The sequence below is a fragment of the Cyphomyrmex costatus genome, unplaced genomic scaffold, assembly GCF_001594065.2.
Source record: "Cyphomyrmex costatus isolate MS0001 unplaced genomic scaffold, Ccosl1.0 scaffold75, whole genome shotgun sequence".
Lineage (NCBI taxonomy): Eukaryota > Metazoa > Arthropoda > Insecta > Hymenoptera > Formicidae > Cyphomyrmex > Cyphomyrmex costatus.
In genome coordinates, this window is record NW_017280322.1 from 1,911,265 (window position 1) to 1,936,399 (window position 25,135).

At 38.7% G+C, this 25,135-nt stretch overlaps 1 protein-coding gene across 1 annotated transcript; it reads right to left on the bottom strand.

Moving 5' to 3' along the window:
• Positions 1 to 1,011: 1,011 nt before the first annotated feature.
• Positions 1,012 to 12,213, bottom strand: upSET (SET domain-containing protein upSET). The gene is made up of 12 exons (XM_018548826.1): positions 10,546 to 12,213; positions 10,355 to 10,439; positions 10,074 to 10,230; positions 9,772 to 9,916; positions 9,636 to 9,683; positions 8,779 to 9,469; positions 7,799 to 8,277; positions 6,143 to 7,697; positions 3,485 to 5,107; positions 2,968 to 3,217; positions 2,703 to 2,837; positions 1,012 to 2,507 (listed from the first exon to the last, which is right to left on the bottom strand). The coding sequence occupies exons 1-12, from the start codon at positions 11,568 to 11,570 to the stop codon at positions 1,987 to 1,989; spliced, it is 6,714 nt and encodes a 2,237-aa protein (XP_018404328.1). The 5' UTR covers positions 11,571 to 12,213; the 3' UTR covers positions 1,012 to 1,986.
• Positions 12,214 to 25,135: the final 12,922 nt, after the last annotated feature.

The window sequence follows — 25,135 nt, forward strand, 5'->3', positions numbered from 1 at the left end:
ATACCTTCGTTGTTCGTCTTAATATTCATCATTCGCTCCTCGCGATTTGGAAAGTCTACGACCGAAAATAGATAAACAATATATGTTATGTTATAAACAAAAAGCAACTAACTTACAAAGAAATTCAAACTTGGCTTTTCATATAACAAGTAACATATTTATGTACACTTAATAATCGCACCATTGAGAAATCTGAAAATTTATATATATATATATATATATATATAAAATTTCAATTACATATAAAATACAATGTACATAATTTTAATTACATGCGCGTACATGTTACCTATTGATGCTGGAACTAGACGATTTTTAAATTATACAGACAAAACGTAATCCTTACGATTATTTTTAATTACGAGATTAATATACCGAATTACTAATTATGCGCGAAGGATGTCGCTAATGCATAGTTCATAATTTATAACATAAATCTATTGCTCTCGGAATAGAGAAAAAGAACCGCATATCCTTCGTAAAACGATAGAATAGTCGTGTATACTAAACAATAAGAGACCGTGAAGCAGCTTTCAGTTACAAAATAGACTACGATTCTTTCACTGTATTAATTTACCATAATTTACTTCTACACGTTTTAATACATTTTTATCATATAGTAGGTTTTGTACTTGAATGAATGTTCTGAGCGCGAATGAAATTTTTGAAGATCTCAACCTACAGAGAAAAATAAAACGTATTGTCACACATCGCGATCTCTCGCGTTTTCCGTGTAACTAAAAATATACTACATTATTGCTTAAAGCATCGAAGAGAATAAAACGTACAGTTACATTGTACCATTTTTATTGTAACTGGTCTGTCCTGTTTTCTTAGAGTATCTCGATTCTCGTACAAATTCATAAATAAATGTTTATTCACAAATACACGTTTTTAAATAAAATCGGCGTTAAAACATTCGAATGCGTCGCCATACAAGAAAAATCGAATAGTAATATACACACTTTCACGAATTCCTAAAATAAAACTCAAGTCTTCAAATTTCAACATTTACCCTTTATTATAAATAATTTGCCCTTTTACAATGAAATATAAAATATAGAGAATTCCGCGCCTCTCTTTCTGCCTTTTTATATGTCAGAAAAACAACATAACACAGTGCTCGTTTATTTACGTGTGTCATAAGTTTTTGTTACGGTTATCATCTACGAACTAATCTAAATATATAGCATTATTAAATATAGCTATATTGTTAACATTATGCGTATATGTAAATAATATGTACAGATAAGTTGTATTATGCAGAGTGCACATTATATATATAATGATAACTGCTTTTAAAAGGGATATCGCGAGATCAGCTGATTCCGTCAGCCAAGTGAGAGCGCGCCTCCAACTTTGTTTAACACCTTATTAAAAAATTGGACTAATGCTATATATAAACATTTTAGGGCACCATTTCACCGGTATAAAAAGTGTACGCCATTTGAAATACACTTTTGGCCGTTGCTCGCGAAAAAGGTACCAATACAACTCTCGATATATGTTACCTAAAAATGCGTCGCTATATCCTTAAAATATTCAGCTATCACCTTAGGCCACACGAATTCCGTCAAAATACTTTGAAAGAAAAATCATCGAACGTATACAGAGTAAATTTCAAATTTACATGAAAATCCTAGAAGCGATTGACAGCACAAACAAATATTATTTTTTTTTTTTCTAATTACTTATCTAGAAAATTTGGAATTCTGTACGCGACTTCTTATCATTTGTATTTCACGCAGGCGTCCATGTGTGAAATAATATTTTAGTATCCTATAAGAAGAGAATGTAAGAATGTTTTCGTCAAGAATATTCAGTTTGAATTCGCTATTTATTTTTTTTCGAAGAAACGGGTCTAAAACTTCATCTCGTCGACAGAAGAGTGGGCAAGATAATCGAGATGTCGCTCGTTGTAGAGAATGTAAAACGATATCAGTTTAAAACTTAAAAACTTTTAACAATCCTACCCTTTTTTGCCGGTTACGACCTCGGCGCCGGTTGGTTAAAAAACGGCTTCTGAGGTTGACTCGACGACGCCGGAGGATACGTCACCTGGGTACTCTGAGGTGGTGGCGGTGGTGGCGTCGCCGCTGGGAACTTGGTGATCGGCACCGTTGTTCCCGCGGTTGGCGGCGGCAGCGACGGTGGCGGGACGAATTGCGGCGGATATGGGTTGGAGCCCGGTGGCGCTTGGGATGCCTGAGGTACCAAGAATGGCGGCTGTTGCGTCTGCTTATTGACCGCAGTCGCCTGCGACGACGCGGTGGTGCTGTACATCGGTTGCTGGGACGTGGTCGGCGGTGGTACCGCAAAGTTCGGATATTGCACTGTGCCAGGTTTGCTCTGAAACTGGGGATAGTGAATAGACGCCGAGCCGGGAGGTGGTATATAAGGCTGCGGGGGTAACTGCGGGGGCAATCCTGAATATGCCGGCGGGGTGCTAATTACTAAGTTCTGAGGCGGAGATTTGTGCGCCTTCAGTATTGCCTCCGTCGTCAAACCTGTAAGTAGAAAAATGAGAATTATGCATAAAATAAACAGTATTTTATGGTAGCATTATCATCATTCTTCAAATCTAGTAAACTTTTTGAATTCTTCATTTTTCTAAAATCAAAATTAATTTTATCTCCGAAACTGCTAGATTCTTTTCCACACACACATACATATATCTTTATTTAAAAAATATATATATATACCATGCTTGCGAGCTCTCTCCTCCTCATCGTCGCTGAGAAATAATCCAAATTCACGTTTCAATCGTTCGGTAAGATTTTCTCGTTGACGTTCTACCAAAGTTGGAGCTGCAGACCAACCAATTGCACCCTCCTCTCCTGATTTAAATATTAAATAATTAATCGTTACATTGCATAAAATGATTTTAAATGTTTATAACGAAATTACGATGTTATATTTATCAGCAAAATTTATATCATATACAAATATTTAGAAAGTGATTGTCACCTTTCTTTTCATCATTCTCATTAGCAGCATTAGGGAAGAGCGTGGAGTTCATTCCTGTCAACTCGAGAGAAAGCGATGTCTTCGAACCTTCCTCATCAGAACTGAGTGAAGAAGTGCCGCTACTGGCACTGTCCGATCTACCTCGTGCTCCACTTTTATCTGTGGTAGTAGCGTCATTCGATGATTCCGGTTCGGTTCCGGTTCCTCCGGATGATTGTTGTTTGCGTTTGCGATATTCCGATATGGATAACTAAAAAAATATGTTAATATTTCCACATAAGATCACCTTTTATTACAAAAAGAATTTATAATAGAATAGAAATAATTTTATAGAAATAAAAACTAAATACTTTTATGAAAATGAAACAGTCTTAAATATAGGAATCATCTGGTTTTATGCTATACAGTAGGGCTAAATTGATGAGGATAATGATAATAAATGATAATAAACGATAATGATAAAATAACGAATATCATTCTCAACAAAAAAACAATACTACAATCCTACCCTTCTAACCTTGCGCTTGACAGGAGGAAGAGAGTCCGGTTTAAAAACTGGTGCTGGCATACTATTCGGTACAACGGTCCTCGGATCTTTTAACCGTTTTATCTCTTTGGGTTTAGTCTCTTCCTCCTTGGCGGGAGTCTCTTCTGGCTTCGGTGTTTCCTGAATCGAAGCCGAATCTTGTATTGTGTCTAAACTATGTTCAGAGGAGTCTGATTTTGGTTGAATTACTTGTGATGATGCGTTAATCTCATTATCAATGTCATTTTTCATTACTTCGACCGTCGGCTCGTCGTCCAGTTTTGCCTCCAAAAGCTCGCGTAGCGCGGTTGACAACATCGACTTTTGCTCACCATTCTTAGACCCGTCCACAGCGTCCATACTTATCGTGGATTCTATAATAGCCGCTTCAAAGTCCATTTTAGGCGTTTTCGGTGTGGCTGACGAATCGGCCTTCTTGCGAATGCGCTCGCTCAGAGGTGGAATCGAGTGAAAGATCTTGGGAGAGTCCGCGATGGATTCCGCATCCATGTTCGCAGAAGTCGAATCGAAGATAGACTCCTCCGACAAGGCGGCAAAGGCAGATGGCTCTTCCACTTTGGTGACTTCCATTGCGGGCTCGTCATTCGTACTCTTATCCGTCTCTTTCGTGTCATCTTCTGTAACGATAATCTGTTCCGATTTAGTATCGGGCTTAGTGTCCGATTCTTTGAAAGCTGTTTCTTCATGACTGATATCAAATAACTTAAAGGAAGATTCGCAGTACTTGTCATCGTCCACGTCCTTATCCTCGGAATCCGAATCCTCCTTCGAGCTATCCATTAGTCCCTCTATTCCATCCATACTCTTATCCTTCTCCGAACTCGTGTCAATCTTTTCCTGATAGTCATTACCGTCGTCACCCGTGATCTTCTTCATCTGCGCCTCGACGTCAAACTCGTCGATAGATGCGTTGTCATCTGATTTCTCAGCAACCTCCTCACACTTTGCAGTGGCGTCGGATGATTTTTTCTCGTCGTTCGACTTTTCGTTTTCACTACCGGTAATGTTCACAATTTCGGCAATGCCACCGCCGAACTCCAGCTGCATCTGCACCACTCGCTGTTTTAAAATCGCGTCGGATTCTATAGTAGCGATAGGAGAACTGAATTCTTCCATCTCAGTATCGGGTTCATTTTGATCAATTATCTCGACTGTGCCTTTAGTAACAATTTCCTCCTTAGCGAAAGATTCTTTCTTGCTATCAAAATTGCTGAATGATGTTCTACTTTCAACAGCATCTCGAATTTTTTCAATTATATTCTGATCTAATTGATCGTAACCACATTCAGACTTTATATCATCTCCTTCCCACTTCGGGGAAACTTTTTCTTTTTTCGTTATAACATTGTCTACATCCATTTCAGAAGACTCTTCCGTTTTGATAATATCAGAGCATTCTGTTTTTCCTTCATGTTTTACATAAAATTCTGATTGAGGAAAAATATCAATTGAGAGTTTTTCTCGAATGACTGGTTTGTCAGAATCCATAGATCTATCGTCCATTTTAATATCTTCTTTTACAGATTCCGAATCGTAATGTCTTTCATCAGTCTGTTCCACGATAGGCGATTGCACATGTTCCGTATAGTCGTCCTGGAAAATATTGACAATATTATCTATATGTATTTTATTTTATCACATATATTACAAATTAAATATTAGAAATAATGCAAAAATAAATATAAACAGCTTGATGAAGTCAAACGTAAAACAGGGCGAGTAAGAGTCGAATTACAATTAAAATTCGAAATTTCTCTGATAATTTATTCTAATATATTGCGAAGAATATCACGTAATATATTAGAATAAATTATCAGAGAAATTTAGAATTTTAATTGTAATTCGACTTTTACTTGCCCTGTTTAATGTTATTGATTATTGTTATATAAAAGAGTCTATGAATTTTTCAAATTATTTGTTTACAAACGTAAGTTCCTACTCTTATCGAGTCATCATCAGTAAACAATTAATTATTTGTAAAATAAATTAATTTTAGCGCATTAATAAGTAATAGTACATTGTGTAACCGTAGGGGAATGTTGTTTATTGTGGTGACGGACGCGACGGCACGAGCGAAGCGAGTGCGTACGCGCGCCCGTGTCGACCTATAAACACAAATATGCCCCCACTGTTACACATAGAATTTTTCTTTACAAGTGCTCGTCGTAATGTACCCTATACAGCAACGTTTTTGCGCAGAAGAGTGGGATTAGAGAAATAACTTAACGGCTTGAGGTATTGTTTATTTACCGCACGCAAAAGCGTTAAGGTGTAGGGCACATTACGTGCACGCGTGAAAAAAAAAAAATTAATTGCTAGATATGCAAATTCTAATTAAGAGAGATTCTACTAAACTTTTTATTTTTAACTTTATGTACAAAAGAATCTAATTCTGATATGTAACCGTACTTATGTTTAAATTCTTTACACTGATAATGATCCGATAAGGATAGAAATATTGTAAGTTTTGTATTTTAACTTTTATTTATACTAAAGAACATCTCTCTTACATCCTAGCTTAGACTCGCCTATTTAACTTCTAGTGTTTTTAAATTATTGAGTCTCATTATTATTAATTTTATTTTTTAAATTAGAATTTAATTAAAACACTGAAAATGTGAAACTTACATCAACTGAACACAGTGATCTGCTGTTAGGCGCTGTTTCAGTCGGAAGCAGCATGGTCGGTGTCGTCGGCGGGGTGTAATTATCCGACGATAAACTCTCTCGAGCTATTCTCCGTTTCTTAGGGGGTGCCACCGTCTCGCTAAGCGAAGGTGGACTCTCGGGCCGACTATTGGGAGAATCACATTCTTCCGAGATTGCCTGACGTAACCATCGCTTTTTTGCCGATCCTGTAGAGACAGCGGGACTGCCACCATTCCCATTGTTATTGTTATTGCTGGGAATCACTTGCTGTTGCTGTCTACGCTGCGGCGGTGAGTCGCATATGCCGCTAACCGAATTGGCAGCTTGTACGAGAGTAGCTAGACTTTTGGCTGCGTAGCTCTGTGATAGGAATTCCGCTGAAGCATCTGTCGGTACTGGCGAGAAATGCCTGCTGCACAGCGGATTCATGGAATTTTGTAAGGCTGGAGGGCCGGCAGGTGGTAGAACCGGTAGAGGTGACACTTGAGGAATATTAACTTGTGGGGGATCGGGTGATTCCTTTAACCATTCGTTCATCAACACCTTCTTCGTCTTCGGAAATTTGAAACCTGGAGCCAAAGGACCGACTGCAGCAGCCACCAATAAACAGGCAGAGGACAACGGTGTCGATGGCGTGGAACTCTGCGAACTGCTACTGGCTCCACTGTCACAAGTAGGACTTTTGACAGGAGTAGGTTGTTGTAACGGTGGTGAGCTCGGAGGCCCGGGTGCGTTAGAGTTCGCTAAAGCCAGCAGTAAACCAGCCGCAGTAGGAATTCCACCAGATGATGAACTGGTATTGTTAACATCACTCGTAGTGTTCTTAGACGGAGTATGTAAGTGTGATGAATAGGGAACGTCCCGACTAGGTGGACGATTCTGACTCAACAAAGGCGGTGACTGCATGGAATTGCTCTCATCTCCAGAGGATACGTCTGACTCGGCAGAGTTTAATCTCGTCCTTCGACTACTGCCCTGTGACTGAGATGAACTTGTCGTCCTTGCTCGACCTTTCCTCCTTCTACGCCGTAGCGGTCTCTCCGAGTTCGTTTGTTTATTACTCTTGGATTGTCCCGTTGTCGAATGATTATCCTCGTTGTCGCTATGCGTGCCACCAGATTCTTTTCGTTGCGCATTTCTCGCTTGTACCTCCTGTTTTCTCTGTTCCGCCTTCTCTAGTCTCTCGAAAGCCTTCATAATTGCCTCCATCTTCCTCTCTTCCCGCGTCATCTTCTTTTTGTCCTTTTTCGTTTCCGTCGTCGCCGTCACCGATTGATTCAAATTAGGTGACGTTTGAGGCTGCGTATTCGTAACCGTAATGGGAGTATCCTCCTTTGCAACTTGACGGGTGGTTGTAGTTGTAACCGTGGTCGTGACGGTTCTCCTCGGCGTTGCAGGTGTCACCGTCGAGGATGTAGACGATGTTGCAGTCGTAGTGGTTTGCGTAACACTCGTAGGAGGAACTACCGGTGGTGTAGAATCGGTTTCCTCGCAGACTGTATTTCTCCTACCCCGTCGCCTTCGTTCTCTGCCGCTGAGTAACACACAAATAAAGATAATATGAATACATTACAAGAATAAATATATAGAATATCCTGTACATTTTGTTATTTATATTATTATGTGAAAACTTACTCGGCATTTTCGACGAGAGCGCCGTTGCTACCTCTTCTGTTCAGCTGGCTTGCCGCGTTTGTAATTTGACACTCCCGTGGATTATTACACGCGCACACAACAGGCATCGCGGGGGAATTGGGATTGGGTGACAGCAGCAGATCATGCTGCTCGTGTTTGATTGTTATCTCAGCGTTCTTCTCGATTGCACATGTCGTCACAATATAGAGATGTAACGTACCCTTCTCAATGCAATGCTTCACCTCGGCATTCGGCTTACAACTACGCCGCACAAACCTCGCGTCATTTCCGTATGTCCGCGTGTCTACGCACACTTCGGTGCCGTCGCGTGGCAGACGATAGAAAAACACAAACGGCCCTGGTCGTTGGACATGTTGCCTAGTACTTTGCTGTAGTCGGTGTTGTGTGCTGAGCATATATTTGCCACGTAATTCCACGATAGGAGTGTTTGGCGGAAGGTACATTGTCGCCACTAAAAACTGCAGCAAAAAATTTTTTTCATAAATACTTTAAAATACATTTTCTAGAGAAAATAAAAAATTGAATAGTTATTTTAAAATTTAATAAACAATCGCAATAGTGATAAGCATTAATGAACAATATCAGAAATTTGTCAAAAGATTAGTATCTATTTCAATAAATTAAATATAGTGTAGGTCGGAGTTATTTCGTCTCTCAGTTTCATTCGTAATATAAAATTTACGGCAGTAAACATAACTGTTTATAGTAACGTGCTTACAACTTGTACAATCATGATTGTGTAAGAGCATAAGCATAACTTAAATGTTCAATATATTTAAATATTCAGTGTTGTTCAGAGACATGAACACTATTGCAAGAAGTTGCTACTACGAAAAAGCCTCACTTTACCCTAAATAATATAAAGTAATTCAAAAAGAAAATGAATTTTTAACAATTTTCATAATGATAACATTTTTCATGTATTTTTTCCTGTCCATATTCAAGATAGTTTTACTTACTCTAAGATTATTGCTGTGCACGTTGAGACGGCATTTACCGGTGGCAACGACGTTCATGTTACTTTGCCTTAGGTCGCTATGCGTGCCATTGACTTTGATGTTTGATATCCTAGCTCGCAATTCGGGGCTATAATGATTCGTAACGGCTTCTTCATATCTTTCGATCCATTGTCTAAGGGGCGCCATGTTGGTGCCCCAGGCATCCTGCACATCGTCCTCTTTATCTTCCAGACTCGTTCTCCTTTTAGCCTTATTACGTTTCCCAGGTCCTCGCTTCGGAGTGGCATTGTTCTCCTTCTTACGTACGGCGCTTGATTGTCGAGCTTGCGAATCTCTTCTTTGCCTCTTACCAACGTTATTGTTATTATTATTGTTGTTATTTAACCTTCGCACCTGCGACGATTGGGCAGATGCATCAGATTTGTTGCGTCTTGGAACTTGCGGTTGTTGCTGCGAAAGCGGACGTTTCTTTTGGGTCGCGGTATTATTCACCGAACCGACGTCCGTGTCCGCTGAACTGGTAGATGACGTATCGGAAGACGTGTCCGAATTAAGAAGTTCCTCACGTTTACGCATTTGCAAGGCGCGTGCTCGCTGTCTGTCCACTCGTCGTGGTCGACACCTCTCACAGAGGTATTCATCAGGAATGTTCGAGCGATCAATGCCCATACAATCGACGTGCTGCCATACTCTACAATCGCATAATCAGTTTTCGATAAGTATTGTTTTCATCAAATGGGATGCGTAACTTTTTAGTATATTTATTTCATAATATAAATATAGACTAAAAATATATGTATAAAAATTTCTCAACCTATATTCTACGTAAGTAATATGAAAATATTAATGATACTTACAAGCATCGATCACAACATATCATATACCCGTCGTCATGTTCAAAGTCACTAAAAATAATATATGAAACATTATTACTAGTCATAATATGTAACATTATACACACATCTATCTATAAAATTATATTTATTCTCTTACCAGATACATCTAGTAACACTGTCCTCATCATCACCTTCGCCTTCGGGAGCTGTTTCAGTTTCTTCGCCTTCCGGTTCCGCCTCTCGTCCCCCTTCACTACTTATCGCACTAACAGCATCATCCTCCACATTAGTGTTGGTTGCAACTTCAATTAGAAAATATTTGTTATTTCTAATTTCATTAAATTCTATATTAGAACATTATAATTTCTTTATTCATAAAGTTTCAAAAATATACATTCTTAGAGAGAGAGAGAGAGATATGATAAATTCATAATTAACAGACAATAGTATTGATATTACCAGGTCCGAAGATATAAGGATGTTGGGAAGTAGTTGTGGAACTGCTGGCTCCGTTAATGGGTTGTTGCTTCGGATGAGGAGGTGGCGATGGAGGCGGTGGTGGCGTCCGTGGCGGTGGCGCCCCATAATTGTGGTCTTGGAGAACAAACTGAAGACACTGCAGTTAAAAAAGAATTTGCTTTTTGAATTCAATCAATAATCTCGAGATATACATGAAAGATGTACACATCTTGTAAACCAAAGCATATTGAGTATGCTTTATAACATATAGATTTTCGTACCTCGTAAGGAAGAGGCATTCTTCTTACCGGCGATTTAGGAGTACTTTGATCCTCTTCTTTAGACATCCGTGAGTCATTATCGTTTCTACAAGTAACATTGTTTTATTTCATTATGATATCAGAAAATTTTAAAGAACAAAATTGAGTAACTAAATTTATCACAGAGTTTATACACTTGAGCTTAAACTTACTTATTCTCAGTGATGTCTTTACGAGGTTCAATCGTAACCGAAGTTATCGGGAATAAGGTTTTTATTTGTCCGGCTTGCTGTCGGATCTGCTGGGTATATTGCGAAGTCATGACCAGTTGTTTTTGTTGTATCGCTTGCTGTTGAATTTTAATAGGCGAGCTTTTATGCGGAGTTATCACATTGGACGATGTGACCACCGTTTGCTGCGGCAGCAAGGTCTTGATACATGTTTTTTGCGCTACTTGTGGTGGACCTTGGGTTTTCGTAAATCCCGTTACGTTTGAACTCAACAAGGGTTTAACGCCAGGATTGCCGCCAATTTTCTGAGCGTGATTTCTTTGTACAGGTTTCTGCGGCGGAATAGTCTTGATGCATCCAGGCTGTTTTTGCGTAACATTTTGCGGACCGATTATATTCTGTTGTTGTTGTTGTTGCTGAATGATTTTTACAGGTTGAGGAGGATTGTTATTTCTTTGCACCATAGGCTGTTGAATGGCATTATTTTGGGAATTTGCAGTCGTCTTAGCAGGATTTACTATGGGTTTCTGTGAGATAGTCTTCAAACCTGCTACAGTTTGTGCAGCTTGCGCCTGACCCTTCGATATTCCTACCCTCATCATCGTTTGTTGTTGTTGCTGCTGCTGTTGAACTTTTGAATTTATCATAACCGGAGTTCTTTGACTGTTCGGTACAGGTGCTATCATTTTTGAATGCACATTAGTAATACTTCTTTGAACCTGTAGATTATTCGCCGATTGCTGTTGTTGAGATTTTTTAATTATTTGTTGCGAACCCTGTAACAATTGCACCGACGTAGTTTGCAATTGTGTTTGTTGTTTCATGAGCATGTTCGAATTTTGCGTGTTTGATTTGGCAACGTTCGGCATACTATTGCTCTTGCAGACATTACTCGTCGCAGTTTGTAGTTTGGTAGTTTGTACTGTTGCCATTGTCTGAGATTTTTGCAGCCCGGTTGCCGTTGGTTGAGATCTCGTTTGAGATATCGTCGCTTGTTGACATGCCATGAAATGATGCCCAGGTGACTGATACTTTTGTATACCGGTTACAAGATTACTAGATTTAGAGACATTATTTATTTGTTGCGTGCTTGATTGTAATTGTTGCCTGCCCACGGTTAGAGATATCTTTTGAGGTATTTGCAACTTCTGTAGACCTTGCTGTTGCGTCTTGAGATTTGGAAGATGATTGCCACTCAACAATGGTACTTTCTGATTGTTGCAGATAGATTGGAGGGTTGTTTTTTGCACATTCGTTGCACCGACAGGCTGCGTTGTCTTCTGTGTCGTCGGATTGCCCAGCTGAATTTTCTGCGAATTTGCGTTGTTCGTTATTGCCTGGTTGTTTATAAACTGACCAGGTAACACTCGTGTTTTCTGCACACCCTGTGATCTAGACAGGGAATTATTACGTTGCGCGACTATAGTAGAGGGATTAGTGATTACATTTGTCACGGTCTTGATTTTTTGCGCAGGTTGACTAGCTGTGATGATGTTGCTTGGCAACGATTTCGTGTAAAATCTTTGTAAATCTTTCACCACTGTAGTGGAAGTGCCCGTAGAGTATACTGGCTGAAATTTGTGATGTAACGTAGTCTGTACATTGCTTGCCACCGTTACTTGTTGCTGCTTATTACAATGGATAAGGTCAGCGGTCGTAACTTGATTTTTCGATTGATATATCGACTGATTATTTTGCATCGTGGTTATGGTTGTCTGCCAAGGACAGAGAACGCCGCCACTATTGGGGGATGGCGAAGACGTCGAGTTAGTTGATGTTTGAGAGGAAATGTTGACTGTCACCGGAACAAGTTGCGCCTGATCAGTGGACGATGGCGGTAATTTTTGCGAGACGACGCGCGTTGTCAACACCTCGGTGGTGTTAGTTTGCGAACCGGTAATAATTTTTTGCACCTGCTCCCTGGCACCTTTAGCAACTGGATAAGTCACCACGGGTTTGACACTCATGAGAGTAGACGCAGTGGTGGTCGTCGCAGTTTGTTGCTCCTGGTTGCTTGTTGCCTCCAGAGATTGCGACTTACCACTATTAGTAGCCGCAGCGGCGTCATCACCGCTCGTGATCACTATGGCGTTCCCTGTGGTGATAGTCGTTGCTGTGCCAGTGGCGACTGTAACGGGCTCCTGGGACCGCCATATCTCTTGAGCGAACAGCAACGTCGGTGGCGGTTGTTCTTCACTCCTGTCGCTGTTCTTTGTCATGTTCTCCACCATCGGCGCCGCTGCGGCCTCCACATCTAGTTTCAGAACAAAACTCATGGTGGTTTCATTAGCTTGGCCATATTCCTTCTCCACTTCCTCAGATTTTGTCGTTCCAGTCGCCGTCGAAACGGCAGTTCGCTCCGCTTCGTCATCATTGTTCTCTGTGGCTGGTGTGTTCTCGTTGATGCGACCGTCACCGCCGATCAACGAAGATGCCGGGGGAGGTGGGCCAGGCCCTGGGGACAATTGCTCCCCACTGCCAGCTGTTCCACCCCCCGATAACTTGATTACCGATGGAGTCGACGTTTTGGTAGCCTTATGAGAGCACGCCAAATGGAAACTCGCAAGCGAGTTTAGCAACCGGTCCAAGGACTGCTGGCTATCGTCCTCGCCCGGCTTCACTAAGTTTAGTTCTCGATTTGGCTATTTGAGGACCGTGGACCATAGGCTGCAAGAAAAAAAAATAAAATTATAATTACAAAAGTCGATATGTAAGCAGTTTTCTTAAATAACAATGTGATTTCACTTTTCTGTATCTTGCTTGTGTCATTGAAAAACGTAACATCAAAGGGATTAAACTCTGTTAAATTATATTACAATGCAGATATATTTCATTTAAGTGAAAGAGTCTATATTTCTTAACATTTCTCGTCCCGTATTATTCTACAATCTAAAATGCATTTACAAGGAACGTTTCTTTGTCAATCGTGAAAGGTAATTTAATGATCGAATGATTCATGCATAATTAAGAATAATTAAGAACTGAAACGCAAGTTACAATTTGTGACGCGTTGCTAAGAATTCTTTAGCTTTAACGAGATTTAACGTGATCATGATGATCGAGGCATCAAAATCCTTTCCCCTTTCCTCCGGAAGTTTCCCAGTTGGAAAACCGATGATCAAATGAGGGATTGCTAGTTTCAAGAACACTTGACGGATAATGTGGGAGTTGTCTCGAAGTCGATGCGAGAGCACCGAGAAAGACGGAAGTGCGCTTGCAAGAGATTTCTGTGGAGCGCAAATTCCGAACAACTTTCTCAACAAGTACGCGACGTTGGCTGTTCGGTCATTGATCACTATTGCGCGCGTCTTGCGTATCTACGTTGCTTCTGTCCATATTAGCACGCGCGCGATAAAAACAAATGCCTGCTTCATTTAACTCGGTAAACGTGAGAATTTTTGCGACCACCGAGCTAGTAAAACGGCAACAAATCTTAACCCTTTCCACATTATTTCTTGTAAGTAATTAAAGATCAAAATTTCATTTATTCTGTATATTTATAAACAAAAAATTTTACAAAAAAGCGCCAAACATGATCAAGTCTGTGAATCTTGATGTTTAATAACATTTATAACAATAAATAAATTTTAAATACAATTGAGATGTATTAATATATATAATTAAGATGTATTTAAAATTTACTTAGAAACATTAATTTTTTGAAAAATTCTTTATAATTGCATACAAATTTTATATAACTTAAAGAATTTTTATTAACTGCCAAAGTTTATAAAGATTCCAAAAATGTTATTTACCGACGATAATCGTACATAGAATACTTTGAGAATCTTACGATAAGTTATCGCAAAATAACTTATTGTTTAGTTTAGTTAACTAAAATTAGTTCGTTTTTCTTTTTTTTTTGTTTGTTAAAAAACGCGTTAAGTGAAATATATAATATAAAAAATAGAATAAACTAAATTTAAAAATATAAAAACTAATTTAATCAAATAAATAATAAGATATAAGACTGCAAAAAAATTGAAGATATCTCTTTCTCTCTCCTTCTTTCTGGGTTTAATCGTTTCATTGCAAACTTGAGAAGATATTGCAAATATAAGTAATTATCGTTAACCTCGTATTTGAAATCGAAGTTGCAGGTCGAAATTTCCTGCGATATGAAATTATTAGAATATCGCGAGTGTTATTAGCAGCCTCGTTATACAAAAGGAGGAAGACACGTGCGCGCTATCGCTAGAGATAACGGATTACGACGAATTCAACGGAGCGTACTATTTACTCGGTTAATTACCATGTACATCCGCCAATATGTGACACGACTGCGTGACACGTGTCTGCCGTTTGCGATCGCCTCCATCGAGAGCGATCTTTTCTCCATTGCGCATTGTCACAACAACGTCGACCACGTAACATCAAATATTGAATCAGGCGAGTCAAACAAAGAGTCGTGAATGAGACTGTTGAGAAAATTCATTTGCATTCGGAATCGAACGCCACATTCGCCCATTGACGATTCCCACATCCGGGTGTCCACAAACTCACTTCTCAAGCAGTCCGACAGCGAAAGCCGAAGTATATCTACATGGCCTTCAACGATAATAATTCCTTGCTGGAATCGAAGCGACCAAGCGAGCGTCAGTTAACCGAGGTTATGCGACGCGGCGAGGCGGCGTTTAATTTTAAACGGCATTCGCGAAATGAATCACCACGGTATTATTCCAAATGGCCGCGAAATCGTGCGGATATCTCGTCGCGATTCCGCGACTGCGACCCGCGACGAGGGAGGAAACATACGATGCGTTCCACTTGAAACTCGTGATGCTCAGGGAATCAATTTATCCTTGTTGCTTATCAAATGTCAAATAAGGACAAATAATGCTCGCGAGCATTGTAAGCGCCAAATGGAACGCACCTGTTATCAGGTATACGTATAACATTATACATGACAGATGAAAATATACGCTGACAGAAATGCTTGTGTATGTGCCTTACAAAAACTTTCTTACTTTTTAGTTAAAAAATTTTGATTACAATAACGAAATTTGTAACTTACTTTAATCTACTTAAACCTACAAAAACTTTTTAATTAAAAAATGGTATTCTAATTAAAATTTGGTTAGCCTATTTTTAAAAAGAATTTATTTTAACCAAATTTCGATTAGGACAATAAACATTTTAAACTAAAAAGTAAGACAATTTTTGTTCAACACATACAACACATTTCTCTTAGTATAATTTGGGACCAATTTCTGATTGATCACAAATATCATTACTTTGGTCGACTGCACATCCACGGGAATGTTACATTTGATATTCTTACATCATGGAAGGAGACAGCGGTCCGCGCATCCGACTAAATATAATGTCAGAACCGCGCGGCGCTAATCCTAAGTATTAACGGCATTTGTACTTGTCAGTTATATTCGCGGCACGTAGAATATTCCGGAGCCCACCTCCGGTGGTCCTTCCAAATCTTGTTGGTTCCGCGACGCATCCGAGACCTCGCCTTTTCTTCCCAAAACTCAATCGCAGGATCCACTGTCGACAATCTCCGGTTTTCGATACGTTAGATATTAATGAGCCGCGGCGTTTCCGGTTGCTACATGAATTCGATAGCAAATCTTTTAAGTTTCAGTCACGAAGCAGAAAATGTTGATTCGCCAGTCATCGTGAAAGGTTAAAAAATTGAAATGTGAACGTCGGTTATTATCGACAGCGATGCCGACGATCGATAGTCACCGCTAGTCGCGGTGCCGATAGGATCGAGAAGCTCACAACGAGTACACTGTTAAATTCCTAACGTTATTAATTTGATTTATTTTTAATCATTTCTATAGATCGCCACTCCTCCGTCGCTAATTTGATTAAAACAATGAAGTTAATCGATCAAACTTAAGAAAATGTATAAATTTAACTCGAATTTAGTTTATTATTTATTAAATGCATACGTTAATATAGATGATGTTTACTTTGAAACTAATCATAGAAATGGGTTAATTTACATTTTGACATCCATAAAAGTTAAAAATGACAAAATGTTATTTCACTTAAAGAATTGAGTTGCCATTGCTCCTTTGATATCTAATAGTAAATGCAGACTCGCATAAATTTGCCGTCGATATTCCGAAGGGGACACGCGAGGAGGAAATTAGAAAGTCTCGCGATTTTCAGTGTATCTTACGGGCGAACACGTGAGAGATTGCATCTGGGTGGACCTTAAAGAGCCCCGATTTTGCGAGAGCGGCAAACCTTTTCTCTCTGTCGTGACCGACTTTGGACGTATTGTTCGTTCTCGTCGCGAGCAAGAGAGAGCCGTTCTGCGACGAACAACAATTGTAACGCCTCAAAATCACGCACCCGCGATAAGCGAGAGAAAGTGTCGGATTGTATTTAAAATAAAACATTAATCCGGCTGCGAGTATTTCTTGCAAGGACAGCATCGTGCGAATAAAAAAACTAACTAAAAAAAGCTTTTATCAAATTACATTGAAGATTATCCTCTTAAAAAGGATTCTGATAACAAGGTAAAGAAATTCTTGACATTCTTAATCTTATCGCAAACTTATGCAATATAACAATAAAACAATACCACAATAATTCCCCTCCCTCGAATTAAATAAGATCAGTTTCAAAGTATATCAATTATATTTGTGTGCATTTAAATAAAAATCTAAATAATGTAAATAATAAAGTAAATTTAAATTAAACTGTATACATTTTCTTGAGTTAAATTGTTTTCATCTCCATTTGTATTAATCAAATTAACGGTATATTGGTTAGAACAGTGGCGACCTACGGAAATGATTAAAACTAACTAAACTAACTAAATAACTCCAATTTGATATAATTGATATTGTGAATTTTTAACAATGCTTAACTCGATGTTGTAACTCAACGCTACAGTATTTTACACAAAGCCGACGTACAAAATTATTTTATTCTAGATCTAAACCATCTTCCATTAAAAAATAAAATATTTCTTTATTAACAATAAATACGATTGTTTTTATGTCGATTCTATTTTATGATAAAATCAAAGAATACTTAATAATATTAAATCTGAAAATGTTTTTTGTAAGCAATCCTTTCTCTCAAATATGTAGTTTAACGTAAGCTATTTACTGCGCCTGTGTCTTTGGAATATTAAATACCTTATATAATATAGCAGGAAACGTCAATAAATATATAATTAAAATGTATCGATTATACATATCTAGTTACAGATAGTTATACTTTTTTTTCAAAATTTTGTAATGAACCTTCGAAAATGTACGTTACTTCAGTATTCCGTTTAAAGAGCTAATTATTTTAAATATCGCATTTTGAATTTATACGAAATGCTGTGTAACGTAATTTAATAGTAATGGAACATAATTTAACACAAGCGATAATAAAAATAATTAGCTCTTAAACATTGAATACTAAAGCTATTAAAAAAAATTGCATCGTTAATAAATGATCTTTTAACGTTGTTGCACTTTTAAGAGTACGAAAGTGAATATCGAACTTTAAAAGTTTTGATCGCCGTCTTCAGACTTTAGTGATCAATCTTTCAAGATACCACATAAGGAGGAATCGATTCTTATAGTTAGGTAACTTCAAGTGCTCCACTCAACGGTGTTGTCGCACGCACGAAATTAACGAGTTCTCGTTGCGGCCTGGCGGCAAAGTGCAACGCGCCGCTGCACTTCGTAGCGGCGTCTCGTCTCGTTGTTGGCAGCAATGGGATCCGCGGCGACCTACTTGGCGTACCTCGACCCCCTCGCACATCGATTCAAACCGAAATTATTTCCGAGCGATTATTGTTCAACCACCAACCCCTGCCAGTAGATGCTCCTCGAGCGCGTTTCCGAAATAGAAACCGGATGTATTTCTAAATCAGGATAGGAATTAACATTCTGACAATGCAGACTTCCTCCGCATTAAAGAATTTTTGAAGAAAAATCAATTCCCTATATTATCTCCAGGAAATAAAAAACGGATTAGCCATTTATTGACGTTACACACACAGAAAAATATATATTGTACGCAAGTAAAAATTACTCGTTTCAAATATTTCAAAAGTTTATATATTCGCAAATCTATCATAAATTCATCATAAATTTTAAATTTATATTCTGAATCTCTTATAATACTTCAATTAAGATTATTAAATTAAAGTAAATTCGCTTGTTACTATAAAGTCGCTTCTTCGATTTTATAATATTCTTCAAAAGAAAATAAATACTTGAATACATAATAATAAGTTTTTAACAATTTGTAATAAATGTGTTTTATGGCTGTTATAAAAAAAAGTAGTTCTTTTTTTTGTTAAAGATTACTTAAAGAAAATTAATTGAAATTACTGTTCTTAGCGGTAGAATGACATTTTTCTGTGTGCAAACTTCGTGAATATCGATGGAAAAATCGAGCTCTTTCGGAAACGAAAAGCAAATGCGTCGGTATCTTAATGAGGCACTGCAGACACTGCATTTCTGCAACGTGAATTTCTTTAGGAGTGGCAAACGACAGCGCGAAGGAGCGCGCCTATTACGCATTTATCTGTTGGAAACAATGACCTCATCGTGTCGAGCGTTACTATGAATTATTTACGATCACGTGTGGAAACTTCTTTGTTTTCGAGCTACTCGTACGATATACATATGTAGATTTAAGTATTACACCGATATGTACTTAAAGATACATAAAACTATCCTTCCTTCGATCTCGTAATGATAAAAAAAAATGATTTTAATGTCTTCATTAAGCGAAAGATCGTAAAACGATTTACATGAAAAAGAAAACACTACGATAAAGTCCCTGGATTACAGCGAAAGCTTTTGTTTCGATAATCGACTAAAACTTTTTTTTTGACATAACACAATTGTATATTATATCAAATGTACGAAAATGATAAACTATAATTGATATGATTGCAATGTATTTCGATCTTCGACGGTAATTATAAGATAACAGCCATTTCGTGATTGATATTTATTTCTACCAATGCAGATTAATTTTAATCTCGGTTTAACTTACTCTTCATCTTTTTCTAATTCTCAGATTTAGAAAAGCATAAAAAATTAATTGAACCAAGATTCAAGTTAATCTATACCCTAGTGGAAATGGACATAAGAACGACGAATCACGAATGAGTTAGTTGCGAGTAATTTCGCCGTTTAAAGTTAATCGGAGTTCGGTCGAGGTCGCCTTGAGAACTTAAATGGATCGCGACTCCTTATACGCGCCCGTAGCGGAATCTCTCTCTCACTCTCTCTGAAGTTATAGCGCATTCTATTAATATAAAAAAAATACAATTCCAGCAACAGTTTCTAACAATTTTCACAGTTCTACAATTCGTTATTAAAATAAAAAAAAGTTTCACGTTTTTATATTTAAAAAAAAAAACCCCCAAAATTAGCACGCCACATTTCCAATTTTGTCTTAGCATAAAAAAATACAGAACTCTTTTTTTATTTTCATAAAAAAAAACTGTGAAACTATGAAAAGTGCTACTATAAGTGGAACTATCATTATTTTTTCACATATTAATAGAATGTCGTGCAACTTCACAGGTTCCCGCGACGCTATCAATTGCTCGTATTATTCGCTCGCTCGTCGTTTACAAGCCGCTGCCGTTTACAACGAACGGATCGCGCATGACGCTTCCGCTGACCCCTTCGGGTCTGTTCTCCCGAGTCTCCCGACGTTACAGGAAAACGATGTTGCTCTCGCGCGCGTGCGCGACTCCGCGGCGCGCATTCCGCCGCCGTGTTAGCCAGCTTGAGCGTAACTGCCGCGCAAACGTCACGGATGCAGGACCGGACTTGATACAGCAAACTTATCTCATCATCGCGAATCACTTAGGAAGGCATTCGCAATCCGATCTTATATTTAAGATTGTTTGGAGTACAATCGCGAGATGTTGTACGATCGTTTCATTGGCTGGATGGAGTCTTAAAATCACCTAAGATCGAACTCCAATCGATCTGTTTGTGTGATAACGCGCTGCGAAGCTGCTATTAAAATCTCTAAGACAATTACGAACGTCAGATCTATAAGACCATTTAATTATGTTAATTAAAAGACACTAATTGATTTTAAAGAATCAAAATCACATAACTTATGCAGAACAAAGAGTGACTCTCTACTAAATATACTTTACTTTATTATAAGTAATCTAAATTTGCAGATGCAGTATAAAGAAAATTGAATGTTTTCACATTTTTACGAAAAGATTTATAAATGAGTAGATCCAACAGTCTGTCAGTGTATTCCGGAGTCTATACTTTAGACTCTTAAATCGAGATATTCCTGAGAGTCAACGATTGTATTATAAATCTTGCGTTGCACATACTTACGCTTATGGATGAAAATATAGAGTAAATCGCTGTTTTTAGAGATCGAAACGTTATTGTCATTGCCGAGACATTCTTTATTTCGATTCTTTTCAAGTAGTTAGAATCTTTACTCTTTACAACCTTTGAATTTTATTCTGAAGAATAAAATCTCACTTTTAGAGATTGAAAATTGAGCCACTTTTTTCAAGACTGGCTCAATTTTCACTCTTTCAAGTGAGATTTCAATCAAAAAAGTTTAGGGTAAAACTTTTATAGATGGAATAAATATAAAGTATAGTGATTTAAAAAAAATGAAATAAAACGAACGTAAAGCAAGTCTCATCTGAGTATACGGATGTTTGAATCCGCTCCTGTGTTCACAGCATGGGTGATGGTACCAGAAGGGGAGAAGAGGGAGCGTAGCGGGAGGAGAGAGCGAGAGGAGAGGCCACTTAATGGCGAATACGCATATACATGTAAATCGCGTGTCAGCCTAGGCCATCTAATGATTCCAGTATTATCCACGCAGGCAACCGCAGGCAACGTAAACCGAATGACAGCCCCACGCTGCCACAGCGAGTGTCATTAAAGATGCAGCACTAGAGCACTCGGATGGAAAATGGACTACCACTCGCAATACAGAATATCCGGTTACATACCGGACACAGGAACTTTCTCGAAATGTAAACTTTTCAAATTTACTTGAAAGCATCCAACGTTTATCCGCGAACCAAGATGAACTTTAGCGTGCTTATCTTAATTCGCAAGATTTACAGAATTTAGACTCAAGACGCTTTTAAAAATCCCCAAAATTCTCACGCCATCCGCAACTTCGCGTCTTATTCTTCATTCACAAATTCAAACAAACTCGAGTAAAACTTTATCAATTACAAATATACTTGATATTAAAAATTCTTTATCCTGCCAGAATCATTCTTAATAGAATGTTTTTTGTTTCAAAAAATCGAAAAGGCGCAAGGAACGGAGCGTCTTGAAAAATTTCTAACAAGAAAAACTCTAGATCCCTCGAAAGTTGGTAGGTGTGGTTGTTTTTTTTTTTTTTTTTTTAAGCAGCTTGCTGTGGCCGGAAAATATCGATTGCGCGGATACGCGGTTAGATACGCGTCATCTAGACACTTTCGGGTGTATGTAGTGTATCCGCATGCCCCACGCACCTCGCTATTTCACCCTCCCACCCTCCAGCCAAATGCACCTATGACTAGTTCCACGCCGTTGAATAAACGTTTCGTTTCTCGGTCGCTCTCACTTCTTCCCCGCCGCCTGTCCTCTCCTCCTCCTCCTCGATCCCCTATGTCCTCGTCTCTCCTTCGACCTCCCCCTCGCCGTTCTCCACCTTTCTCGTAGCACGCGCACGGGTATGCAACGGCGTGCAGTGAGCCGTACACAAAGGCCTGATTGCCGGACACCCGGTGAAATATGCCAGTCCCCGCCAATAACCGGTATCTCGCTGCCCTCTCTTCACTTTTACGCTGTCTTCGCTGTGGGTTCACGGAACGACGGGGTGGAGGAAGGAGATGGAGAACGAGGGGAGGGGAGGGAGAGGATGGAGTCATGGTGAAGCGGCGAGGGAGGAACAAGGGGGACGAACACCGATGGAAGTATATCGAGATACAAGAGACAATGTGACGCGAGCTGGATACTGATGCTACCATAGGAAAAATAAAAAAGAAGAGCGAGAGAGAGAAGGGAAACCACACTTATTAAAATTAGTTTTATTCAACACTTTGGGATAGAGCCATTTTTGGGATAGTTGCACATTGGAACGAATAAACGGTAATAATAGCATGGATAGAATTATAAATAAAAAGAGAAGAGAAAAAGAAGAAAGGAAGATGTAATTGGAAAATGTTTTTAAAAACTTCCAGGAAACATTAAGTTGTCGAAAATAACATTGAATTGTATAAATACATATAATTGTTTTACTTCGATGTTTTTATAATTCATTATACGAATGTAAACGTAATACAATATGTAACGTTTTATTCGATAAAATTTTAATATATATAAGCCAAAGGGGGAGAGAGAGGAAGTGTTCTCGGGCACACGCTTGTTCCGGCATTCGCGTGAGGTTGTTTTCATGATATAGTTGTGCGGGTAGTTCGATCGAAGATAAGCGGAGCGTAGGAGGTAAAGCTAGGTGAGACTCCTAGGGCAGCAACGCGATATTCTGATTGTGAGAGGTACCAACGTTACCGCGCGAAAATTGCGCTTAATGCTCGCTTTGCATATTCATGCGATTCTGCAAATAAAAGCTATTCTGTGACTGCGTTAAGGTAACTAAAATAAAAAATCAAATCCAGGGTAGATGTTATCGGGGAATAAAATATGAATTTCTTGCTCAATCGCGCTGCTCAAAGAGTCCATCTTAATCCATTTTGTTTAGATTAGTTGAATTCTAATCTCCAATTCACAATCTCTAATTTTTCAATGTGTACATTGAGAGGAATATTTCGTATGATACATGTTATACAAAAACTCTCTTATTTTTATTATTCTAATCCAAATTTGATTGGAACAAAATCTTTTTACCTAAATTAAAAAGTAAAAAAGTGAAGTTATTTTTAAAAATCTGATTATGCTAACACATTTTTTAATTAAAAAGACAGTTTTCGTAAGTCACATTATCATACGAAACATTTCTCTCAGTCCGCGATACGGACTCAACGCAATTTCAAACTCGAGGTGCTGCGACAGTCGCCGGTGCATTTCGATGTGCAACGTAGACTCGAGTGGCACTCGAGCCACGAGTAGAACGTACATATTCGCCGCGGCTCGTCCGTTCTTTCAAGAACGTGCAACGGAGAGGTGCATTCCCGCAGCTATTGCAATACTCGCGCGACATTGCTCGCGTGACAACGCGGCTAGAGAGAATCGCGATTCTGGTCCCCTGGAAAAGTAAATAACGCGCGGCTCGTCTGCGCGGCGCGGCGCGGCGTCGTCGTCGTCGTCGTTGCGCCACTGCACCCGCTGGCGCTTTCGCAATCCTCTTTTCGTACTTTCGCGACGGTCGATATGTAACGAACGGCGACGCATATCGTGCTCGTTCAGCCGACCGCTGGAAGATGGCCGCGTTCCTCGGCGTGCGCATAGACGTCGCAACACCTATAATATCTTTCGCTCCGCGTCCAAAGGCGACTTCGACCGATTAACATTAATCAGCGGTTCATTCGATCATAGTTTTTCTTCGTTTCTTCTTTTCACACCCGAGTCGAAGAAAAAATTGAACGCTTTGTACACATTAAGTAAGTAGATGTTACTCGACAAGCTAATCGTTCATTAAATATTCGTTATCCCTTTAATCGCGTTCTTTTCACGTGTCGAAGAAAAAAAACTGCACATTCTGTACATATTAAATAAAATAAGTAGATATTACTCGACAAGCTAATCGTCCATCAAATTTTAATCCTTGGATGATTTCGACATGACCGATTAGCTTACTCGCTGATTAACTTGTCAAGCAACAGCTGTGCTATCTTGTTAACGTGGATAGAATTATTAGGTAACTTTTTGTTGCTTGATATAATACATGAAGGAAGTTTTATATTGGAAAGATTATGTATCAATTTTACTATATTATTGGACATATTTTTATCAATGGTAACTTTAATCTCTGGCTAATTTACTCTTTATCTTTTTTTAATTCTTAGAACTAGGAGATAACAATTCTGACCAAAGTCGCTCTTAGTTCTTGTATAAAACCGAAAGAAATTTTAATTTTATTTAAATATTTAAATCTCTCTCTATCATCACTTATATCTCGATATCGGATATATAGTATATTTATTTGAAAATCACACTCATTAATTACGATGAACAAGCGATAATCTCTTTAACGAGATTTATCTCGCTGCCACGAATATGTAAATTATTTATTTAATAAAAAAATGTACTCAAAAGTCGCAAGCGAACTTTGTGTCGTCCATCAGTATAATCAATTTCTAAAAGGAAAAAAAGGATAAACTAACTTTCAAGCTTCGTCAAGCTAAAATGATCATCACTGTCGATTGTGATAATGATTAACGACTACATTAATCTATCATGATACATTATATTCGATGAAGGATGTTGCATCGTCGACGCCTCCTCTTCCAGTCGACGACCGATGTAGCACGATTTCGCATCGCGGTTTCACATATTAATCAGTTAGGAATGCGAATATGCGGCGAGGAAGGACCGGAGACTGCGAAAGCGATCGGGGATGAGTAAACCGAGATCGGATGGTCTAAAGACTATTTTAGATAATCTTTAACTCGCCCCGAAAATTCTACATA